The 17,963-nt window shown below is 51.8% G+C and overlaps 1 protein-coding gene across 4 annotated transcripts in view; it reads right to left on the minus strand.

Moving 5' to 3' along the window:
• The window catches only part of DLGAP4 (DLG associated protein 4), a 146,466-nt gene that overhangs the window by 56,787 nt on the left and 71,716 nt on the right, over nucleotides 1–17,963 (minus strand). For 2 of the 4 annotated variants that reach the window (XM_068700972.1, XM_068700973.1), the window contains exons 3-5: nucleotides 13,423–13,516; nucleotides 3,909–4,950; nucleotides 2,389–2,559 (exon numbers count right to left, since the gene is read on the minus strand). In XM_068700972.1, coding sequence (XP_068557073.1) covers nucleotides 2,389–2,559; nucleotides 3,909–4,859 — 1,122 coding nt within the window. In that variant the 5' untranslated portion in view covers nucleotides 4,860–4,950; nucleotides 13,423–13,516. Of the gene's footprint in view, nucleotides 1–2,388; nucleotides 2,560–3,232; nucleotides 3,287–3,908; nucleotides 4,951–13,422; nucleotides 13,517–17,963 lie in introns of all 4 variants that reach the window. The other 2 variants (XM_068700974.1, XM_068700975.1) reach the window with 2 other exon arrangements.

Raw genomic sequence — 17,963 nt, forward strand, 5'->3', positions numbered from 1 at the left:
TGACGCAGCACCTCCCTGGTAGAATCTCTCGTGGAAGCTGGAACCCTGAGCTCTGCACACTGCCCATGTTTTAAAACAAGGACAAAAATGAAATGAGAGCTGCCATGTGTTACTTGTAGGCCTGGCACAGGAAGGATCAGGAGGCTCCACACAGGCTGTGGGGAGTCCTTGTGTACTTTGTTTTTCAGATGTAGGCTTGGTCTTACCCATGGTGGTTTTTCTTTTTTTTATTTTTGGTGTGAAAGGAGTGGGAGCAAGAGGATGCCCAGGTCCACTACTCTTACAGGTGGCCAGTGGCCACAGAAAGCTGAGGATCCTCCCTGCCCAGGGGGCTGCACTGGGGAGAAGTGGACAGCAGAGGATCTGCCAGGGCTTGGGATGCAGATTCCTCTCTGCCTGGTCTTGCTGCTGCATGGTGTCCTTTGGCACAGGCACTTGACTGTCCCTTGGAGCTGGGCTCCACTGGCACCATTCTGTGCAATACTGCTCTTCTGACCCTGTTATCATGAGCTAAGCACAGAGGGGACAGAAAAGAAGGGGCCACATGGGGGTTTCTCCCCTCCTTAAGTATGGAGCATTCCCCAGTCACCGAAAAAAACTGAGCATTACCAGAAGTGAGGGAGCAGTGAAAGGGAAAATTCACCTCCTTGGCACTGGCAGGGACAGAAGAGCCCTGCTGTTCACATCACTTCTGAGGGCACGGGGCAGAGAGACTTGCAGAGCAAGCAGGGTTCCAGTTTGCGTATGTGACAGCTCCAACATGCAGCCCAGCCTGGCACATGCGGACATGCAGCACACATGAGCGTACCCGCTGAGGCACCCACGGAGCTGGGCTCAGCACACAGGGATGCCTGTGCCATGCAGCCAGGCTGCAACGTAAGAATGAGCTTGATGGGGGCACACTGCCGCTCCCTCCAGAGCTGATCCTTTGTGGTGTCCTGAGGGCTCCTTGTGGTCTCAGGTGTGTCCCCAAGAAAGAAAGCTGGAGCCCAGGCTGCCTACATGCCTGACCTGGCCTTTTGGCAGGGGTGGCTCTGGGAGGGACCAGGGCTGGGTTTTCTGCTCCATGGGAGCAATCAGCAGCATGTCTGACACTTAATAGGCTGCTTGCCCTGGCTCATGAATTCATATTTGATGCTACTGGGGGGGTGAGGAAGCTTTGGTGTGGTCAGGGAGGCTAACCTGGATGAAGCTCCAAGCTAATGGACAGTGGTGTGACCCTGTACCCCAGGAGCACAGGGAGGCAGGGGGCTGTGTCGCTGGAGCTGGGGCCCTTCATCCCCCTCCCCACAGCCCAGAACAGCCACAACCCCGACTGTCTCACTGCTTATTTTGGGATATGGTTATGAGAGGGAAACACCCAGGGCATGAGCAAGGCTGAACCACAGCGTCCCCTGAAAATTCTGAAGGATGCCGTGGTGCCTGGGCAGCATGGAGTTGTCCCTCCCTTGCACACAGTGTGTGTAAATAGGGTGGGCTGCCCAAAATGGACAGCACTGCCCAGATGGGGGCCTGAGTGCCTGTGGGGCAGAGGCTGCTTGGCCCTGCCCGCTCCTGCTCTCTCCCGGCCCAGGGCATCTCTTGCTCCAGAGATCCCCTTGGGCACAGGCTGCATGGCTGCTGGCCATGCATGGGGTCCACCAGGAGGGGAAGACATGGGGATGGGGAGCTCGGCCTCCATCTCTTGGGAGCTGTGCTCCAGACTTTCTTCCAGGCCATTGCCCTGAGGGCTGCTCCAGAGAAAGCCCCAGACTGAGGGACAGGGCTGCACCTGAGCGGAGCTGGGTGATCAGCTGCTCTCAGCTCCAGTGACTGACTGGTTCTGGGAATGGGCCTGAAGATATGATAAGAGCCCCAATAGTCTCTGATGAGTCTGGAGCCTTCCCAGGGCTTGCAAATGGAGCAGGGGAGGTGAAAAGCCTTAGAGTCTTACTCCAGCCTGGAGACTGGGGGACCTGTCCCCATTTTGCTTCTCCTGCCCTCCCTTGGGTCAAAATGGCATTTCTGCACCTTGGGGCCGGGCCCCACACACCGGGCTCTGCAAGAAGGCAGAGGCACTGCAGGAGCAGGTGCTGGCAGAGGGCCTGTCCTACTCCACAGGGACATTTCCCACATCGGAGGTGACTTCACCTCCGCCTTAGGTCCCTTCTTAAGCTAAGGGCTGGATGCAGTCTGGCCGGGGCTGGCCACGAGCACCCATGGTCTATTGGCTTTTGGGGGTGGGGGTACATTATGTGCATCGTGTCTCCTGGACTCAGTGCCCGTGGTGCTGGCTCTGTGCCCTACCCAGAGTTGTGGTGGGGGGCTGCCAGCCTCATCCGATAGTCCCAGGAGGGTCAGGGAGTGGAGGGAACTGGGCAAATCTTCCCCTCAAAACAAGATCCCTACCTGGCCGCTGCCTGCGTCGGTTGGCCCGGGGCTGAGGGGCTGGTCCCACCTCCGCGGGGGCTCGCTCGGTGGCAGCGGGGCAGCACCCGTGTCCTCCCAGCCGAGCGGTGGGGCTGCCCAGCTGCTGGCTGGGCTCACGCCACCCAGCTGTGCCCACAGCCCTCCGTCAGGCTGTCAAGAAACGGAGGCTCATTACATGGGTGGGGAACAAACCATCAGGGTGGTCTCTCATACCTGGGCCTGGCCAGAGCCTGGGGAGTGAGTGAGCACTGGGCAAGGGCTGCGGGGTCTTGGCACCTGGGGCCACCTGTGCTGGGCTCACACAGAAGGGGTCTGCGGCTTTTTAAACTCCTCAGTGAAAGGAGGGAGCAAAGAAAAAGAAACCAGGCCGAGGACATGTCTCTGACAACATACCCGATGCAATAACTCCCGCCACAATTTGATGTGCAGCAGTGGCCAGCAAGATATCAGAAGCAGTATGTGCTTCAATAATTCACGGCTCTTTAAAGCCCCTAAGCCTGCTGGCCACAGCCAGGGGAGCTGATGACACCTTTGCATTAGAAAAGTATGCTGGAGATTGACATTAGGTAGCCCATTCAATCATCCTGTCCCCTGCCTTCCCCCATCCAGGCCTGGCTTATTTGTCTTCATTCCTATCTCCCAGGCCTGGGTTCTTCAGGTGCAGCTTTTTGGACCACCCAGTGACCATGGGGCTTCTGTGGCCCCCAGCGTTAGCCATGCAGGCCCTGCCATGCAAGCCGGGTGGCTGGCGCTGCCCTCTTCACGCCACAGCCCTGGGGTAAGCAGCAAAGGGAGCTGAGCCCCGCTGCGCTGCAGGTCCTACCAGCACTCCAGGGAAACTCTGTGGAGCGGGACTGATGGGGCACGCTGGCACGTCCTTGCGACACATGGATATAAGGGGTTAACATCAGTTATTACTGAAATCCTTCATGGGATGGCGGCAATGCTTGGCTGGAGGCCATGCAGTGCAGTGGCCCCTCGGTGTGCCTGGCTGCCTGGGCATCCCACAGAAGCAGCTGCCCGAGCATTGGGCTTGCCCCGGCCACGATGGCTGCAGGGTCTGAGTGGGCAGCAGGGCACGCGTGGTGCGAGGGGGTCTCCCGGCAAACTGGGGTCACAGCAGAGGGCACTGAGGCTGCTGTGGGGTAGGGAGCAGGGGGCTGGCAGGTCACCCGTGTTGTGGGCACTGCGTCTCCTGACCACACTGCCGTGGCCCAGCACAGGGGCTGGTGGAAGCCTGGAGCAGCCCGACCCTGACAGTGCCATGTCCCCATGGAAGATGTGGTGGGCTGTCCCTGGGCATAGCTGGGGCCTGGGTGACTTCACCCTTTCCATGTCCCCCTAGCCCTCTCCTGGCAATGCGACTTGAAGTGGCCGCTGAAACATCTGGAGTTGTTTGATAAGTTCTGCCAGGCAATAGGGTGCCCACTGAGAGGGTGTCCCCTGCTCTCCTGCACTGTCCCCTCACGGAGCATGCCATAACCCGCCACTGCACCCACCTGCAGGTAGTGGTAGGCCAAGTCTTGATGGCAGGACTTGGATTTCAGCAAGGCTTTGTCAATCGTGGCTGAGGCCTTCTGGCACACTTCCCGGGCATGGCTGAGTGTCAGCGTGGACCAGGAGCCCCTCTTAATGTAGTTGGAGTCGTTGTTGATGGGGATATTGGTGCAAGGGGTGACCTTGAGGTCATTATTGCTCTTGGAGGATTTCAGCATGTGCTCGCTGATGGTGTTGTAAGCATGCATGAAATACTTAGGCTGGCTGTGGTCCGGCTGCCGGCCCAGTGTCATGAGGCCCATGGGGTTGCGATAGCTGCAGGTGTCACTGTCTAAGTTGTCATCTGAGCTCCACCAGCCTGATATGTTGGATCTGGTCCTGCGCTTGGGCTCAGATGTCTTCGCTCGGTCTTTGCTCTTGCTCCTCCGGTTTTGCTTGGGGTCATCAGCCCCTTTCTTGCCATTCACATTGCCTTTGGTGGGGCCCTCCAGAGACTGGGACTTGGCAAACAGTTTCTGGACAGAGTGGACAAGGTGCCGGATCCGCCCGGGGCTTTCACTCCGGTGTTTTGCATCGCTCCTCTGAAACTGGAGGGTGCTGAAGCCATCTCTGTGGATGGGCAACTGCTTCTCAAACTGGTCGAGGAGGTTTGCAGGCAGGCGGTTGATTTTAGTGGCTTGGGCATGGCTCGGAAAAGGGTTCTCGTCTGGGACCTCAAAGTGGGAGTTGTAATGGATGCGGGGGAAAGTGCTGCTGTTGGAGATCTGGTTGTTGAGTGGGAGGAGACAGTCTCCATGGAGGGTATTCTGGGCTGGGAACCGGGGGTCCATGGTGAAGGAGTCAGTGGGGCTGAGGAGATAAGGGTTCCTGTCCTGAGGGGCATAAAGAGAGTCTTGAGGGGAGTCCAGGTTATCGGAGAGGTGGCGGCTTCTATTATCTCCTAAGCCCTTCATGATCCCAGCGTTTTCTAGAGCATTGCTCGGGGATGGTGCAGCAGAGCCCTTGCACAAGTGCTGACCCTGCTCCCCGCAGAATCCTCTGCACCTGGAGGAAGAAGAGAGATGCTCAGAGGGTGCTGAGAAGCTCTACAGCCCACTGCTCACTGGGGCAACCTTAGCAGGGCTGTACCAGCTCTAAAAGGAAATGCCTCAAGGTTAAGGGATGAAGGAGAGAAGCAGGACAGGAGAGAGATCACACAGCAGGAGGGAAGGAGAAGGGGCATGAGAACCAGGGACTGGAGAGAACAGGGTACAGAATTGGAGCACAGGAAGGATTATTTCTTTTTAGTTGCATTTTGAGTGCTTGTGGGACCCAGGGCTCATCCACAGGCTGCTTAAATAATGCTGCAGCTATTTTTCTGGTCTCTGCACATGTTTATTTAATAAAGTCTCTTCCCTGGCCAGCATAACAAAAGATAGCAGGGCTACTGCCAGCAAATCACTGCTCCTGTCCCATTGGTTTGCAGGGGCTGGAGAAAAATCTGCTGTCAAACACTGCACATAGGCCCTGCCTGAGCCAAGGGAAGCTAGGAGCTGAGCATCCGGTCTGCTGCATTATGTTTTGTGTTTCGGTGGTTACTGGATTTCTGAAGGGAGCTGGCAGTCCTGCTCTGTGCTGCTTGCAGCTGCACTAATGTGATATGATGTCAAACGTCTCCTCTCCAACAAGCGCTGGTGTTTATGGCATGTTTTACCCCAGAGGAAAATGTTTCAGTAGCTATGATGAGAGCAGAGGTGTTTTTGAACACTCCGAGCCTGACCTGAGAAGCTGTTTGCTGCTCAGTTGATCTTTTCTGCCCTGCTGCGTTGCTCTTGGGGGAGCTGTGCCACTCTTGCTCTGCCACAGCAAGGGGCTGAGGCTGGTTCTCCATGGGCCATGCAGCAGGTACAGGCATCCCTGCAGCGTGCTGGAGGGGACAGACTAATTTGTGTGGGGAGGGGAGCACCGAGGTGCACTGACTCTGTCCTGCTCTACTCAGAGGAATCCCCGTCTGTGCTGCTTTATACAGTGAGAAAAGACAAACTTTTAAACTTTCAGTTTACAGAGAGTCAATCAACATACGGATAAGCCAAGGTGATCAATCAATTAGTTGATTTACTGTATTTAAAACTGCTTTGGAATCATGTAGCATATAAGCTAATTCTTATTCCCTTAGACATTTTAGTTTAGTTTCTTGTTTTCGACTGAATGCAGTTTAAAGATAACTAGCAAACACTGAAGCATATTATGGGTGTAAAAATTCTGAGAAATGGGATCCTAGCTTACTTTTGCAAAATCCAGGGTGCCAAAACATCTAAATGTAGCTGAATGGCTCTTCCTTGGTGAGATGAACTGGCTGCCCTGGGGGCTGGGATGAAGGGGGTCTGTGCAGATGAGCCATTTGCCAACCCTAGGTTGAGCCAATGTTCCTCAACATGCAACTGGAAGGGGAAATCATGCTTGGACCCTCAGAGGCCCCAGGGAGCTTGTGGGAGGAAAAAGCATTGTTTGCTTATTCCTCAAGAAGCCAGTCAGATAATGGTGTGTCTTCTAAATTTCAGTTGGCTGTGAACGGACAGGCTCAACACTGCCTGACTTGGAGGGGAAGCCCTGCAGGCAGCAGGGAGCCCAAATCCTCCTGGAATGCCAGCAAGACCTGCCCGAGCTTAGTTCTGCCCACTATGGCCTCTTTCTCTTCTTTTTTCCTTCCTTCTGTTCTCCAGGTCCGGACTCCTGGCAAGGTTTTTCACTCTGGCACTGCCACACGTGGACATCCCAGCTCTGGTGGCTACCGTGCAACATTACCCTGTGGGAGTCAGACACTCCCTCAGGAGACAATGCAGCTGCCGATTTGATTATAATGGGATGTCCCTGGATATTGATAATAAATATGTCTTTTCCTACAAAGGGCAGTCAATATTTGAAGAAGAAATCTCCCAGGCAGTCTTGAGAAAGACTTCAGCCCAGTGCCTGCATAAAGCACATCAGCATCACTGCTTTAGTATTCCCTGGGCACTGGGCCGCAAATAAAGTAAAAATGCCCCTAGGATTAAAAATAAATAGGGAAATGAAATGAAATAAATTACGTGAAAATAAATGAAATAAAATGAAAGCCTGACTTATAAGGGGAAAAAAGTGGGGCCAGGGTCCGGCCTGGCTTGGGGAAGGCTCAAGAAGCAGAGGGGTGGGGAGGTAAGACTGAGGGGCTATTGGAACAAGTGGGCAGGGAGGAAAAGTGAAGTTTGTGCAAGGGGCTGCGAGGATGGAAGCAGAAGGGATAGGGGGAAAGGAGGTGGGTGGGCATGGAGCAGGGGGGACAGGGGGCACCCTCTCTCCCAGGCTGCTGTGCTCTTGCCAAGGGTGGACACTTGCTTCTGTATGGCAGAGTTTATAATTCCCTTTCCCCCCTTTGGCCTCCTGCAAGGATGCCAACCAGTCCTGATCCTGTCCTGCTTGCTGTGGGCATCCCCTCGCTTGATTGCCAGCTGCTATGTGGGATGCAGCCTCAATGCTGGGCATATGTGGGTCAAGGCTGGTGGGGTGGTCACGGCTTTCCAGCTGCTGGCACCCACCTCACGGTGGCTGTTGCATCCTCTGTGAGCTGGTTTCTCTTTACGATGAATTAAACTCTTTTCATTACAGTTCCCTTCTGCATCCCTTGGCAGTTCCTCAAGAGGTGGTGTTGGGGAAGGAACAAAACCAAGCCTCTTCCATACTTTTTATTTTTTTTTTAGTTTGGAGAGATGAAATATCTTGGCATTTTGACAATAAATCTCCCAAATCCATGACTCTGAAGCTCACAAATTGAGCAAGAGGAAGGAATGTAGGGACACTGTCAGAGTATGCAGGGATGTGACAAGGAAGGCCAAGGCCCATTTAGAATTAGATCTGGCAAGAGTGGTGTCCCCTGCCAGCTGTCCGGTGCCCTGCCATTTCACCCCCATTTCACCCACATTCTAGCAGGGGAGGGCCATGCTTAGGAGATGCTCATAGCAGGGGTTTGCCAGAGCATGGAGTGGATGCATCCCTGAGCCCAGGGGAAGGGGCAGCTTTTGCTATGTGGCCCCTTCACCTTCCTTCCCCTCAGCCTGTGTTCTCATAGAATCACAGAATATCCTGAGCTGGAAAGGACCCACAAGGATCATTGAGTCCAACTCCTGGCTCCACACAGGTCTACCCAGAAATTCAGACCATATGACCAAGAGCATAGTCCAAATGTTTCTTGAACTCTCAGGCTTGGTGCTGTGACTACATCCCTGGGCAGACTGTCCCAGTGTGCAACCACCCTCCTGGCAAAGAATCTTTTCCTGATATCCAGCCTGAACTTCCCCTGTCACAGCTTGACTCCATTCTCTGGGTCCCTCTTCCCACTAGCTCTGCTGATGCTTGGAGGTCCCTGAGGTGCAGCAAACGACCTGAGCTGATTTATGGCAGTTTTATGTGCCCCAAGCCACTCCAAACCCCAGCTGGAGTCATCCTCCTCTTGGGCACAGTTTATGATAGCAGCACGGGGGCTGCTGCTTGCAGGCTCAGGCCTGAATCACCTGCAGCAGCACATCCTGCAAAATACATCTGCAGCTCCCAAGACTGAATAGCATATGAGATCTCAAACAAGGCAGATGATAGCTTTGCCTGAAGAAGCTTCCTGCTTAGCAGGGAGTCCTCTCCTCCCCTGGCAGGGAGCTGCCAACCTCTCCCTCCTGTAGGGCCCACAGCTGCTGCATGCTGTGTGGGAGACGGGGCTGGTCCACGGTCTGCTGAAGCTGTTGGGAGATGGTTCACTCCACTCCAGGAAGACTGAATCACATCTTCATCGTGAGCTGAAAATCTTCCATTGTTGTAAGAGATACTTCACTGAGTGCAAATATTTGCTTTTCAGTCTCTTTTTAAAAGCAAAGAGATTAGGCTGGCCTGAACTCTGGACAGAGCAGGAGATCCAAAAGGAACTGGATGGAGAAGAGAAGCCAGCTGCAATGCAGTGCATATACTAGTAAGGCACAGTTTTCCCAGCTGTCTATCTTGTCCTCACTCTCACATGCCTGCTCAGCTTCTGTCTGTCCATCCACCCAGTCACCCAGCCCAGCAGCCTGGCAGCCTCTGAATTACTCTGACAAAAGTCCTTGCAATTATGGTTTGTAACTCCTGGCAGAAAGTGTGAGAGAGATCTGTCAAAACGTCACCCAGGACTGAAGTCCAATGAGCTGTTCTCAAGATGTCTGTCTCTCCGTGCAATCCTGTAAGCCCTCTGAAGTTACTTCTGTCCAGCCAGGATCTCTCTAGTGGCGGCTCCAGCCTGTGATGTCTTGTCCTGTCCCCTTTCCACATGGAGAACAGATCTCTTTTCTCCCTCCCATCCTTGGAGACTAACTGCATGTCCTTTGGGAGGTGCCCCCACCAGACTGTGCACTATGTCCTCAAGAGGACGGCTGCCCAGGAGATGCTGGCCAGTTTCATTTCCATCTCTCCATAGAAATTCCTCCTGCATTGCCCTAACATGGTGAGGGCAGCAGAAGGTGCTTGTCCTGCCAGAGGACCACTGGAGGCTCCATGGAGGCTGCTACTTGCCCATTCTGAACAGGCTTGAGCCCTAAGACATGGAGCAACAAAGTCTGGGAGACCCCTCTGCGCTCTGACCCAATTCTGCGCTGGGACTCTGCACTGTGTGAGGGGCTTGGGCAGACCAGCTGTCACTTCCCACCGTGCCTGCATTGTAACTTCTAGGGGGAAGCCAGGAGAAACTACAATTTTTCTCATGTCTCTGGATTCCTGCTGGCCAAATTCCCAACTTGAATTCTACAAACTCACCTTAAGAGTGGACAGTGAATGCTGCAGTGTGCCCCCAGCAGTAGAGCAGGGTTGTTGAGATATGTATGTGTTAAAAACTAAACGGTGTGTGTTACCTGGGCTGTTTGGAGCATCACACTTTGTCATGCCTGCTTGGAGGAACTGCATGAGCAAGTTACAGACTCCTGCTGCTTGTGCATGCATGTTGGGAGTGGACCATGAGGACAAACACATCTGTGGGGCTGCGGATTTTGTGCGTGTGCATGGTGGAGACCCATGTGCAGGGCTTGGGCTCGCCCTGCCGGGCGCTAGAGGTGGCCTAGAAGGAGGCCAGCTGCACCTCTGCAGCTTCTACAGCATGAGGGACTGCAATCTGCATGCGGGTGCTTCTGCTCTTGTAGAAGCAGTAGAGCTGCAGGAATGGATGTGTTTCACCTCCTGCCTGCCAGCTGTAGGTGCAGGCTCTGTGCTGCCTCCCTCCCTTTTACCATGCCCTTGGCACACATCCTCCATGCACAAAGTTAATGTCCTCCCCCTGGCCACCCTCATCTGCAAACACAGCTGTGGCTGCCCTGCCTGAGAGGTGCCTTGAAGAGGCACTTGAAGAGCTACATAATCACAACTGAAAGCATAATTCCTCTCCTTCCTTGCTTCCCTCTCTTTTCTGCCTCCCCCTCACAGCTTAGCCATGCTTTTCCTGCAGTTCCCATCTCTCTTCCAGGTCAGTTCACAGTCATAGTGAATTACAGCAGCAGAGCTTTCCACCAGCTTCTAAGTTTGCTCCCTGTGGAAACACCGAAGCTGTGCCTCCACCCACATGCCAGCCCAGGGGCCTTTGTCCTTGCTAAGCAGAAGGAGGACCTTATTCCGGTGGATATCTCCTAGGACAGCTCAGCTCTCTCATCCTAACCTCTGACATATCCCCTATTAAATCATAACGTACCACAAAATCAATGCACCAGACACCAGACTTTGGCCCAAGTGAGAAGTCAGAGAGCCGTCTTGGCTGGCATCCAGATAAAAATCATGGACTAATCTGTAGAAGAGACCTCCTGAGATCATAACCTTTGAAGAAGGGTTTGCCTGAGCAGGAGTGTTTGGGGAGGGACGCGTCCTGAGGCAGGGCTGTCCATGAAGGGCCAGGAGGCCATTCAGGTGCTGGCAGCCCGTAACACGAGGCTGCTCAGGACGTAAGCCCTCCACAGGGACCAGCCCCAAACCTGATGGGGCTGCAGACACCCTTGGGAGTCGACTAGTTGTGCCCTCTGCTGATCAGCTCTGCCAGGGCTCCGTGTACCATCACCGCCCACGTAAACCTTGGCCCAGCCATCCAAGCTGGCTGCAAACACATGGGTGGCTTTTATATATAGCAACCTAGCAGCATGCTAATAACTAGCTAGATACGGAATAAATGATTTGCAACCTGCACAAGAAAAATGACTCCTCACACCCTACCTCAAGAAGCTTAAAATTGTATGCTGTGGTGTGGGTGACGTTGGTCTGCCTACACGCATGATTTCAAATGTTCCCTGAATTAGCAGGAACACTTCATGTGGCATTCAGCGAGGGGGGCCGCCAGCTTCCAGGGCGTTGCATTAATGATGATTCAAAGAGTTCAGAATCTAATCGCAGGGGATAAAAATAACCAGTTTCTGCTTAGTGCTATTCATTATACATCAGACCTTCCTCCAGGCTCCTTCTACCTCTTGTTCCTCCCGTGGCAGTTTGCCAGTGCTGCCAGGGAGCTTTCTTCCAGTGGACTGAGGGCCAAGAAGTGCTGCATGCTGTGGACCACCACCGAGAGCTTAAGCCAGGGTCTCCCAGGGAGCCCCCCCAGGGCTAACATCACACTGAGACGTGTGACAGCATCACCAGGAGCTGAGGCTCGCCCACCCTTCCCCCTCACTCTGTACAGCAAGGGAGCAGGACAGGGGGTTCCTGCAAGTGATTTGGCCCATCTGCCTAAGATACCTCCTTGGAAGGTGGGTGACCTGCTTTAGAAGGGCCAGTCTGTCCCACTGCTTGAAGGTGTCCCGCTGGGCTTACCCAGCCCATCTACTCACCCACATTCCAGGCAGTTACAGATAGATGAAGCAAATCCCAGCATGGCTATGCTGGTGTTCGAGACCAAAAAAGCATGCAGCACTGACCTCTCAAAACTACCGAGTCCCGTATCACCACTGGAGGGACCGACTCACATCCGACTTCACACCAGAATGAGTATTTTGTGTCCATGTAAAAAAAGAATCTGCATACAGCTTCCAGGGTCTTGTGGTAGATAAACAGTGTGTTCCAGCAGCCCTGGGAGCTGCCATCTTCTTCTTGTTCTCTGGGCAAAGGGAAGGGTCTTCTGGGACTGACTGATGCCCACTGTGGTGATGGGGAGGGACAGGATGTGGCTGGAGACATCCCAAAACACCCAAAACAGACAGAACATAACTTTTTTCCTTGTATGCTAGACACATTTTTTTTTTTTTTGTATCAGCACAACCAATTTCAGTGAAAATCAGTAACTGCAATATGACAAAGATTTTTGACTTCAGATGTTGACTAATCTGGAGGAGCAGATGAGCCCCAGAGAGAGAGAACTTATTTTCATGCAAATGTCACTGGTAATATAATCAACTCTCAAGGGAACAAAAACCCAGAAACTTTACAACCTATTTGACTGTCCCTAAATAGAAGTTTCTCAAAATTCTCCAGGAGATGGGATCTGCTCTGAAGAAAGAGATGCAAAACACTAAGTAGGGCGAATAGGATAAGAAAGGGCCAGTTTTTAGGAAGAAGGCAGGAGAGCTGATGAGATGGGGCAGAAGGACCAGGGAAGTCAGTGAGGGTCATTGTGGTTTGAAGCCTAGCTGCAGGTATGTGCTCTCTTACAAGGCACCCTGGGCACATGGTGGTGCATGTTGTGGCTTCTCTGGAAGAGCAGCTAATGAGACAGCTTGGGAAAAAAAAATGATTTTTTTCTGTTCAGTGCTGTTCAAGAGGCCTGGAGGGGTGTGTGTGTGTTTGCAGAGCCCTCCATGGAGCAGGCAGAGGATGAAGAGCAGTTTACACATCTGCCTTTGACCTTACAGAGTATGCTGCTGCTCCTGGGGATGGAGGCTTTCTGTGCTTGCAGTGAAAATTTGTGACACAGTAACAGGGTGCTCTGAATGGCGCTGGCTGTTACTGCTGTACCACAGGATCTCTGCAGCTTGCAAGGATGTTGCTTGGTTCCAGGGCAGGCGTTCCTGTTACCTGAATGCCTGGATGAAGCTAGGTGGGCCCTAATGCCTGCATGAGGGAGGCAGGATGGAGATGCTGTCTGGTACTGGTTTGCTCCGTGCCCGAGACAAAGCAGCTCATGGTGCCTGAGGGTCCTGGGGCAAGGGGGAGCAGGTGGAAAACTCAGCAGCTCCGTCTGCCATTCTTCCCGGAGAACACACTGAAACTCATCTGCAGCATCCTGCATGCTCAAAGCTGCCGGAGTACTTCCTTTGTCTCAAACTAGGTCAGCGTGGAGGCGTGATGTTACTATAGCAATCAATATTAGATTTCATAACTTTCATAAATGGCGATGGGTGTGTTGCAGGATTCACTACTAGATGGAGGGAGGGTTGTTACTGAAACGCCCTCTTCATCTTCCCTTCCCCAGCCTCCTTCTCCCTCCCCACCACTGCTTCTTAAATCACATGCACAGAGCTACCCCCCCCCTCCTTCCCAGCCATTTCTGAACAGCCCCGCAGCCAGCCCTGGGCCATGCCGTACCTCTCACAGCTTGCTGGGTTTCAGGACTAGGCCAGATTCAGCATCCTGTGCACCGTGTTGCTCTCTGGGCTCCAGAGTTGTCCCTCATGAAGACCTGCCAGGCAAAGAGAAAAGGGAAAATGTCCTCAGGTCACAGAGCACAACAGTGCTTCCCTGCCAAATGTCCCAGATGTAAAATTGCTGCAACTCTGATTGACACACAGGTTGTCTTCATTAAGTTTCAGCAAAGGCACAAGGAAAATGCTGTAAAGCATCCTACACAGAAAGGCAAAGGTGATGCCTGTGGTGGGAAGATGTGGCAGTGAGTCCCATGTTCCTCTGCATCACACATGGAGCGAAAGGATGGACTGGAAATCAGCTGGGTGGGGAGGAAACTGTGCAAGCCTTGGGGCACAGGGCTCTTTGACTTTCCTTCCCTTGTTTCTCTGTCTTGAAATAATCCCTCAAGGACTCCCCTTGCTGCCCATGGCTCTGTCTTTGTTTCTTAGCCATGCCAGGATCTTACTGTCCTGAGCAGGGATGGTTCTGCAGCCCGCTGTGCCTCATCCTTTGGGCTCTTCACTTTGCTCTGAGTCCTGGGAGAACACAGTCTGGAACAGAAGGAAGTCTGGTCCTGGGGATAAACACCTTCCCTGTAGTGGCCAGCCACCTTTGGTGTGTTTAGCTAATACCCCTGCCAAAATCTGCAGCTTACTTTCATTTATCAGTACTCATTAAACTTCTGCTTGAGCAGACCACATTGTAACTGGTCACTAGGTGCTACTGTATTTCAGCTAAAATGTTGTGGTTCTTCCCTTATCGTCATTCACCATCAACCACACTGCCACCAACTGAAAAAAATACTCCCTGTTAGGAAAGTAAATAAAAGAAAAAGTAAATACAGGTTAAAAATAACGTTTCTTAATGTTCTCTAAAACCTATGCATCACAACATAGAGCACAGCTTGCATTATTTTATTAGCGAGATTAAATATTATTTGGGTTTTATGTCAATTAATTTCCAAGGTGGGTGTATGCGTGTGTGTGTTTTCTGCTAGGACAATCTGGGGCATTCAGCTTTTCACTGCTGAGAAGCGAGGGACGGGAACAGCACAGTAACAGCCTGAGGAGTCAGCCTTCCTCTGCTAGTAGTTCTCTTCATTGGACCAAAGAGCCCCTTGGGTCTTGAAAGGCTAGATAAGATGGACAGACAGATACAGCACAGGTAGAAGTATTTGGTGTTCAAGAGGTGTTTAGAGACTCTCAATGGATATCCCAACAGACAGAAGAATGGAAAGCCTGGAAAGATCAGAAGACTGCCCTCCTAAGTCTGGTACAAGCCCTCTTCTGCTTCCCACCAGTTCTGTACCACTTCAACTCCAGTGCTGCAGAGGAAGTGGGTAAAGGAAAACCAAATGCCCTGGGAGAACCAAGCAAGAGACAGCTGTTGTTTAGACAAGGCAGTTGTGTCCTTCCCCAGAAGTCACCTGTCTTTGTCTACACCAAAACATTTTTGTTTGTTTGTTTGTTTTGAGTTTCTTGCTGCTGAGTATGTACTCAGCTGTGAAATCTAGACAGAAACTCTATCCAGCAGCCTCAGCAAACATGCTTCCCCTAACCAAGGAGGCCTTCACTGTGGAGGCATCAGCTCTTGAAGACAAGGGACAATTCCTCATTGCAAACTCAGACATTTCCGAGCTCAGAGATGTGAATGAGGCTGCAAGTTGCTGCTCACAGGCCACTGCTCCCATCACTAAATATAGCACTCTGTGCATGTGATAAGACTAGGTATGACAAGCCTGGTTGCTGCAGATGGCCATGCAGCAGTAATTGCACTGACACCACCTAGCACTTTCCCAGCACTCCCCACATGACAAGTTGGGTTACCTTTGAGGCAGTAACCCAGACATGCAGGAACTGCAGCAGCCATTAGCACAGACGGAATCTGTGCCTAGTGCCACCCGCAGATACCCACAGCACCAGCATCTTGCCCTCCTGCTCTAATGCCACCAGTGCTGTTACAAAGGGCAACACTATATGTCACTAGAACCGCCAGTGTCCATTATGAAAGTCACCAGTGTCTGCTAGCAATGCTCTCAGCATCCCTCCGGCATGCCCAGGTATTCACTCCTACTGCCCAGCATCCCGTATCACCACCAGTAGCTCCTTGTGCTGCAAGTATCTGTTCCCAGTAACACCACAACACCATCACCCACCACCTCTGTGTCTGCCACCAGCACTGTCAGCGTATCCCGGGGTACTTCTGGAGATGGTGATGATCCTGCAGCCCCTTGCCACAGAGTGGCTGTGAGGGGTGGGAAGAGCAGTGCCTGAGCTCCAGGCCTCCACTCACCTTGCAGGTTTCTCAAAACAAAAGGTGAAACTCTGGAGGAAATAGCATTTTTTTTTCTGTAATACTGCTTTTGTCTTTGTATGTTAGTGTTGCACTGAGCAAGCAGTGCTATGATTACCTTTAATTAATATTAACATAAACATCTCAAGGAAATGCAAATGAACCACTGTGCCACCAGCACAATTACATTATGTTAACCACCAGACATCCATGTCGATCATCCCCATCTTTCTCCTACTCTCAGGAGCAGCTCGATCACCACCTCATGGCTGCTGCATGGAGGGGGTGAGGTTGGAGACGTGTGTGGAAGGACACCTATGAGAGGTGGTGTGACCTCAGGCAAGTGGATTGCAGAGTGAGGGGAAAGGTGGGGAGCTGTGGGCACGTTGGGGCCCTTGAGCTTCCAGGCACTGAAGGCACAGGAGGCTGCCAACATGGTCTGTATGCTCCCACCTTGTTTTCTCAGAGCTGCCCTGTTGACAAACTGATCTTTCTCCGCCACGTGGTTTGAGACACTTTTGGTGACCCAAGGCCTCAGATGTTCTGCAGCCAAACCTCACTGGTGAAACCTGGTCACCTCCTGGGCTTTGCTGGACTCCAGTCCTCCTGCCAGCCCCTTCCAAGGCTGCCCTAACTTTGTACCATCCAGTGTCACCCTCACAGCAGTGCCCACAGAGCAAATAAGCCTGGTGTTGCTGTCTAGAGCCCTAAGTGTCTCCTCGGTGCAGGTATAGTCCTTCTGAGTGTGATGTGTGGTTTCAAGATGCCAAATTGCCCTGAACCTGGTTCCTTCAAGACTGGAGGAACTGATCTGCTCATATTTCAGGCTGCATGTCACCTGCAGAATGATGTTTGAGACCATTTCTCTATCAAGACCTCTTGCTGAGGTTCTGTCCTCTAAGGCTGTCAGGACTGACTACTGCAGCCTGCTTCCTCTTGTCCGTCTGCAGCCTGAGGCTAACACGTGCCCAGCCTTTCCTTTGCCTGGTACTGCAAATCACCCATGTTAGCACTTGGAAGTTTTCCTATTCACCAAAGGAAGGAGTGGGAGAGCAGCACCCTTCCCAGAGGGGTCTCCTCATCATTTCAGTTGCTGTGAGTAACCAGCATATGGAATGACTTTAGTAGTAAGGCCTTAGAAGGGATGTAAATAAAATCAGCTCATGATTTTTGTTCCTCTGATCATTGGTCTAGGAGAGGTGGGCCACAGCCTGCTGATCTGTACCCACATGGTCCTTTTGGCTTTAAAATGTGATTGGGAAAGACCTTGAGGAGATACTGATCTGAGATTTGTAATCTCTGGTGTTTCCACTTCAGAGACAACCACAACTAGCAGCTCCAACACAGGGGCGATAAGAAATGGGTGAAGAGCACAGTGAGGCATGCCAGCTGCCAGCAATGGCAGGGACTGCTGAAAATGCAATGTTCCCCTCTTCCTGCTATCATCCATAACTCAAGTTCCCCCTAATATCTAGATTTACAGGCTGAAAGTTCAGCTATAGTCATTACAAATATCTGCTCTGCTCTCCTTTATATAATAGACCATAACATCTCTCTGTGCAATACCAGGAACAGAAATAATGAAAATAAATATATTTGTGTTCTTGTACTTTTAATCCTATAACCATTTATCTGGTTAAAACAAATAGATTGAACTCCTTTGTGTCTCCTAGAAAGAATTAAATTTTATTTGAAGGATGCTTGTGGCCTGATTTGAGAGCTATCACTGCCTCACATTCAAGAAAGAAAAAAAAAAAAAAGATGCTGTGTATAGAGTGGAGAGCACAGATGAGATGTGTCTGTTCATAAACAAAGAGATCTGTAGTCAGTGTTGAGATTGGTTTGAAGGAGGTATGAATGTGAAAATCTGTGTATGAAAGCATCAGAGGAAACAATAAAGCAAGGGTGGGAAGAGTGACAAAGTCCTGCTAAACTGTGTTCCTTGCTCTGGGTCCATAAGGGCTGTGCTGTGTGAAGGTCCCTGCACAGATGATTTGTCAGCAGAAGAGTTGTGTTTGGGTCACGGGAGGAGGAAAACGAGGTTATAGAACACTGCATATGCTGTTTCTTTTCCTACTTTCCTGACAGGAAGATATGGTGAACAAGGACACAAAGACAATACGCACTATTCTTGCACAAGATTTATGGAAATGGAAGTAAGCAAGAAGTTGTGGCAAAATCCACCCATAGTGACCATTAACTCTTAAAGG

Source organism: Anas acuta, chromosome 16 (genome assembly GCF_963932015.1).
Source record: "Anas acuta chromosome 16, bAnaAcu1.1, whole genome shotgun sequence".
In the NCBI taxonomy this organism is placed as follows: Eukaryota; Metazoa; Chordata; class Aves; order Anseriformes; family Anatidae; genus Anas; species Anas acuta.